The 6,000-nt window shown below is 57.3% G+C and overlaps 3 protein-coding genes across 3 annotated transcripts; 2 read left to right on the top strand and 1 right to left on the bottom strand.

Moving 5' to 3' along the window:
* On the top strand, positions 1-715 carry GGTG_03291 (hypothetical protein). Its single transcript, XM_009221070.1, has one exon. It carries the CDS (start codon positions 203-205, stop codon positions 461-463), a length of 261 nt encoding a protein of 86 aa, XP_009219334.1. The 5' UTR covers positions 1-202; the 3' UTR covers positions 464-715.
* Positions 716-1,196: 481 nt separating this feature from the next.
* Positions 1,197-2,509, top strand: GGTG_03290 (hypothetical protein; the record flags this gene model as incomplete). Its single annotated transcript, XM_009221069.1, has 3 exons — positions 1,197-1,340; positions 1,422-2,129; positions 2,266-2,509. 3 exons carry the CDS (start codon positions 1,197-1,199, stop codon positions 2,356-2,358), a joined length of 945 nt encoding a protein of 314 aa, XP_009219333.1. The 3' UTR covers positions 2,359-2,509.
* A 603-nt stretch (positions 2,510-3,112) lies between these two features.
* GGTG_03289 (hypothetical protein) lies at positions 3,113-3,352 on the bottom strand (the record flags this gene model as incomplete). Its single annotated transcript, XM_009221068.1, has 1 exon — positions 3,113-3,352. The coding sequence occupies one exon, from the start codon at positions 3,350-3,352 to the stop codon at positions 3,113-3,115; it is 240 nt and encodes a 79-aa protein (XP_009219332.1).
* Between the last annotated feature and the right edge of the window lie 2,648 nt (positions 3,353-6,000).

The following is a 6,000-nucleotide window of genomic DNA, read 5'->3' as shown; positions in this document are numbered from 1 at the left end:
GTGGCTGCTGACCGCGGCGACCGACGACGCGGCGCTCCTCCTCCCGCGACTGCGCGGCGAGGAGGGCGGCGCGCCGCTGAGCGTCGCGAGCGTGGGCGCGCTGCTGGCCGACGGCAACCTCTTTGGCCTCCTGGGCCGCGGCGCCGAGTGGAAGGACATCGCGGACCTGGCGGCCGTCTTCCGCGACGGCCTGCACGTCACCATGCGCTTCCGGCTCGGCTGGGAGGACGGCCGCGAGGCCAGGAGGGACCACCGCGCCACCGCGCGGAGGGCGACGGCGACGGCGGCGAGCGAGGTGGGCGGCAGCAGTAGTAATGCGAGGGGGGGCCACGGGCAGGTGCTGGCCATCTCGGCCGTCCGGACGGGCGGCTGGGGCGGCGGCGAGAACGTCGGGCTCGGGCTCCAGGCGCGCGTCGGGTTCCGGCAGCGCGGGTTTGTCAGGGACTGGGGCTGGAAGACGTGAGCCGCTGAGGGTTTTGCTTTGCGTCATCCATGTACTTGTATGTGTATGTCTTTGTTCCTCTGGAAAGCATGGCGCTTAGGTTAATGTTAATTTTGCTATACTTTATTCGTACTTGTACTGCCTCTTTCTCGTCCCTTGCCGTTGGTCTTCATCTCGGTCTGCACCAGTGCCGATGTCGAAGCGTCATTACAGCCCTGCAGCCTCTATCACTGTCACATCCGGGAGCCCCAACGGGGCCCGCCAACCCCTTTTCGACAGGTGGAGGTTCCCGGGATTTGCGCAAACCATGAGTCCCGCATCCTCCTCAGCCTGTCAATCGGCGTATGATATCAAAAGTGGTTCTTTAGCGGCCTATTTTTCCCTGAATTTCATTTCTTGGTCATCGAATCCTTAGATTTGTCAAGTGCGAAAGCGCGAACGCGCGATAACCGGATGGCCTTGCATCCAGACTAGCCAACACTCGCCTCGGCAACATGCCATGTAGTCCGGGCTGGTACGGTATTCGCCGGTCGTAGGGTCGGCCCCGATGAGTAAGTCCTGTGCAGCCACCATTAGGGACTTCTCCCTCTCCTCTTTCGCATCCGGAATGCCACCCAGGAGATGACTATAAAAAGTTTGGCCAAAAGCCGTCAGGGGCTCACTCCCACGCACAACCAACCCATTCACACATACTCTGCCCAAGGCACACAGACGCCGCCACCTTAGGCAAAGACAGATAGTCCAGTCCGTCAGGATGCATGTCGTGACCTCACTCCTCCTGGCCGCGCACGCCCTGGGCCGGGCCACCAGCGCCATGGCCCTCCTGCGCAACACCTCGCCGTCCAGCAGCCTCATCCCCTTCGACGATTGGGGCCACCTCTGGGTCGCGCTGCACAACGTCAGCATCCACATGCGGTACGCGGGCAGCGGTCCCCCCCTACTACTCGTGCACGGCAACCCGCAGCACAGCCTTACGTAGCGCACCGTCGGCCCGCTGCTAGCGCAGAAATACACCGTCATCGCGCCCGACAACCGCAGCGCCGGCGATTCGTCCATCCCGCCCGACAGCGACTACACAGCGGCAGCCTCAGCCTCAGACCTATGCGAGGTGCTCGACTTCCTCAACATCTCGTCCACGTACGTCGTCTCGCACGACAAGGGCGCCGGCTACGCCGCGGCCCTGGCGGCGGCGCACCCGGCCCGCGTCCGGCGGCTCGTGGTGTCCGAGTACCTGCTCCCGGGCTTCGGCTACGAGCAGGCCGCGGTGCCCGGCCCGTTCCTGGACCTGTACGGTAACTGGCAGCTCGCCTTCTTCGGCATGCCCGACGCTGCCGCCTTCTTCACCCGGGGCCGCGAGCGGGAGCTGCTGTCGTGGTACTTTTACCACTGCAGCTACTCGGGCACGTCGAGCGTGCCGGGCCCCGTGCTGGACGCCTACGCCGACTCCATCTCCAAGCCGGGCTTCCTGCGCGCCATGTTCGGCCCCTTCGGCAACGGCGTCGTCGGCGCCGACGCGCGCTTCTTCAACTCAACCCTCGGCCGCGCGCCCTCGGCCGCGCGCCCTCGGCCGTCCCGACCCTGGCACTCGGCGGCGAGTCCTGCCTGGGCCCCGCCGCCAAGTCCATCTTCTCGCCCGTATTTTCCGACCTGCAGGCCGACGTCGTGCCCCATGCGGGCCACTGGATCGGTAAGATGGATGCAATGATCCCGCACCCACCGTCCCCGTCATGTGCTCCCTCTGCCCCGTGATCACGTTCCCCCCGCTGGTTCCCAAGACACATCTGTGGTGGGGCAAATGGCTGACAAGGGAGCCGCTTTCATAGCCGACGAGAATCCGACTTGGCTCGCCAGGAGAGTGGCAAGATTCCTCGCCGACGATCCGTCGCCCCTGTCCCCCATTGATCTATCGGGTTTAGCAGACAGGATCACAACCAACGTCGGGTACTTTGGAACGTACCGTAATATGGCCTTAGCGACGCAGCCTTAATCCCTATCGTTTTTAACGCTATTATTATAATTGAACGTCCAAAATAAAATAGCGAAAGTAAAACGAAAGGGCGATGTGACCCCGAAACTTTTCCTAGTAAAATATGTAAGGTTTTGTAAAACGGAATGGTTTACATAGGTAAAATCCAAAATTCCCGCGTTTGGTTTTTCTTATATTTGGCCTAATAGGTTTTGTCTTTGACCTATGTGCTTCATTTTTTTATTTTTTTTTACTTTCGGGCTAGGTTTGGCGCTTTTTTGTTTTGTAAAGCAGGTACTTGCAGGGGTGTATGTAAAATATTGCATTTTTTTTTTTTGGCCCAGCTTTTTTTTTTTTGGCTTTTTAAGGGTGGGTAACCAAGCTTTGCTAGGAAGGCTTGTAGCGGTTTAGCTTTCCTTTTTAAACAGCCCATCCCTCGATTACTTGCGTGTCAAGCTGCTGGGTAAGCTGCGGCTTTAGTGGCACAACATTGCTTGATATTATCTTGCAAGCGACTGTGCCAAATGACGACAACCTGAACCATGAAGCGCGAGGTAGATGACAGCAAGAACCGCAGCTGGAGTACCACGCCAAATACAACCCTTTTCGCTAACTACCGAGATCTGGGACCATGTCGCATACATGTCAGCTGTTTGCTGAGAGCTACGGAATATGTATGTTTGACTGCGAGTTAAATTCTATCCTTACGGACCGCCTTCGGGCACCCTCATCAAGCCGAGCGGCTTCTGCTGAGCAATACTTCCTTTGAAAGTGCTGCTTCTGTATCTGGATGGCAGGTCGACGGGGCTGTGCTTCTGCTTGGCTCTGCCCTCCCCAAGGCCCCAGTGAGGTTGCCAGGTCCTGACTCCAGGAGGGAGCCACTGCTGTAGCTGGATGGCACTGTTTTGTTGCCACAGTGTTGTTCGCTTGGAAGCTTTGACCATTGCACACCCCCGAGGTGTGCTGCATCTGCAAGTTATCTGCAGCTTGGTACCTAGGTACCTACCTAGGAGCCAATGAGGGGTGTGGCTAGAACCTGCACAAGCTGCTGCTTCTGCATTGCTTCCGTCTTCCCTCCGCTGGGCACTGCATCTGCAGCTGGGTGCCATTTCAGGGTCGCAGCTCTGACCCTTTGGCGGCTGGGGCTACTGCCAGGTCCGCAAGGTCCACCTATGCCACCCCTGCACAATCTCTTGCGGTATGCAGGGTTCTGGCTTTTGAGTTCCTACCCCCGCTTGGTCGTGATGTCTCTGAGGGGTGTGTCTACATTTCTGTGCTCCAGGGCTGCTTCTGAGCTCTGCCCCTAGGAGCCAACCCGCCCCAACAAGGTTCCCATGCCCTGCAGGATTCTGCCTTTAGAACAATGCCTCGACGCGTACGGCTTTTCCCGAGTGTGCGCTGCATGGCTTTGCCTAGGTGGGTACCTGACATTCGGATTTGGATCGTCAATCGAGTCGAGGCGACGATGTCCTCAATCTTTGGACAGGGTGGCCAAGTGTCCTGAGATGATTGGGTGTTCTAGCCGTTCCGCAACTGAGTAGTATCGTTACCTTCCTTAAAAAGCATTGTCGCCTGGAGGAAAAGCTCACACTGATACCCAAGGGCATCGATCGTTGGACTGCATCGCGAACCTCTCCCGCAACCCACTTCATGAGCTTTGGCCCAGGCAATGCCGAGGACAAGAAATGCATTTTGTTTGAGCCAACTTAGGACCTGAAAAGGACGACGGACCTCCAGGCTCCCTCGGTGCTGCCGCGGTCATGGCCGATTTACGGCAACCCAATTATCTACCTAACTACCCAGGGGGGTGTAAGTACCTACTTCCGCCTATCCCTGCAGCTCAGCTTCCTTTTACAGCTCTGCTTGCTCCTGCAGCTCTACTTTCTCCTACAGCTTAATACCAGCTTAAATTAAAGTTTGCTTAACATTTTTACATTGATAAAATTCGGATATTTTTATTTACGGAAAGCAAAAATGTAAAACATTCCATTTTATTCCAAACCTATAACTGCTTTTAAAATTGGTATGTTAGTCTACATAGCGAAAAACGTTGCTTAAACTTTAGCAGCGGGAACTTTTTGCCCTATGAGAGTTTCGCTTGCTGCGACACCGTCTTTTGGTTACCTTCGCCAGAACTTATCTCGGTATCGACATAAGCATTACGCGCATTTCCGTCGATATAACGCATTGCATTGCCAGAGGACCACCTGTCCGAAAAGGCCGACACTTTAACTAGCAGTGGGCATGTGCCTGAAAGGAATACCCAACTCCAAAAGTAAGGTAGGGGCGGGCGAGCAAAAGGAAAAGGCAGGGAGGCTGGGGAACAGGGGGACAAGAAGAGCAAACCCGGGGACGGAGATAAGGGGCAACAACGATTCTCGATCACGGCTTGGTGCGTCTGGCACTTTGCCCAGCGAGGCCAAGAGATATCCAAGGAGATAGTACATTACAGAGGCGCCCACAGCACAGAATACAGAAACCCTCGGCTGGGCATGCGCCTTTTTATCAAGACGGCGTCCTCCGGGCAGATGCGCCAGGTCCCAGAATAGCAGCTCAGAAGCCGTCGATCAATGGCAATCGGCATCGAGGGCGCCCCCTGCTCGGACGCGCCGTCTCTGCCGCCGCATCCCCCGTCTTGGGCCAAGCCTGAAACAGGGCAAGCCGTGACGAATGCCCGCCCCTGTCGCCAGACAAGGCGCCCGTAAACGCATAGTGTCGAGCCCCGCAGACGTCGGTGACAGCTGTCAGAATAGATGGGAGAGCCAGGAATGCACAGGCTACAGTCTTGCTCGGCGGCATGTCGGCATCGTGGGGCTGCCAATGACCCGCGGCTGTCCCCAGAGTGATGGATGCTACGGACCAACTTCTGACTCGGTGCGGCATTACATGACGCCCCCTAATGGTGACCCCGCTGACGGCGTTTGAGGTGGGATTTGTTGACGGCGCGCAGCCCTTTTTCGGGGTCGTGAAAAGATGCAGACAATAATGCCTCGATGCGTGAGCACCCTGCCGGGCGGCACGGGGCCGGCGTGTTGAGGTGGGGGATGGGGAGTGTGTCAGGGCTGACGAATGGGCGAAAGAGATGACCTCCTGAGTGGAAGCCAGGGCGAACAGGGTCAAAGGGAGTCTAGTGCAGAGAGGCCTCAACCCAAGACCACGGTTTGGAAAATGGGCCACGTTGTGTAGATATTCAGGCTAAGTGTTAGCAAAAGGCCTACTAATCAGCACAAAGAACGAGGACCCCAGAAAGAAGTCCATGTTGGACTGACGTTGGGTGGCGGCGGGAGTCAAAAGCTTGGCGCGTAAACACTCGGATGCAACTGCCAACGGGCCCAGCGGCAGACAAGGAAGGCCCTGCCGCGAAAGCCAAGACATTCGCTCGATCTGGCGGCGGGGATTGAATTGCTTGTCTGACGCTAATTCCTTCCCTCACTCACTCACTCCCCCTTACCCACCGCCCGTGGCCTGCTTTGGGATCCGCGGATCTGCGTGCTTAACGCTGATCACATAACTCGAGCCCTCACCTTTTTTTCATTGTTCCCCTGGTGGCAGGTGGCAGAACGGCCGTCCGCATGTGGCCTTCAAGTTTTGT

This window comes from Gaeumannomyces tritici (genome assembly GCF_000145635.1).
Source record: "Gaeumannomyces tritici R3-111a-1 unplaced genomic scaffold supercont2.2, whole genome shotgun sequence".
Lineage (NCBI taxonomy): Eukaryota > Fungi > Ascomycota > Sordariomycetes > Magnaporthales > Magnaporthaceae > Gaeumannomyces > Gaeumannomyces tritici.
The sequence above is the reverse complement of the archived record's forward strand: the minus strand, read 5'-3'. Positions and strand labels throughout refer to the sequence as shown.

What these genes read in the sequence shown, in the direction of transcription:
- GGTG_03291 (XM_009221070.1), top strand. Translation starts at nt 203, where the DNA reads ATGCGCTTCCGGCTCGGCTGGGAGGACGGCCGCGAGGCCAGGAGGGAC.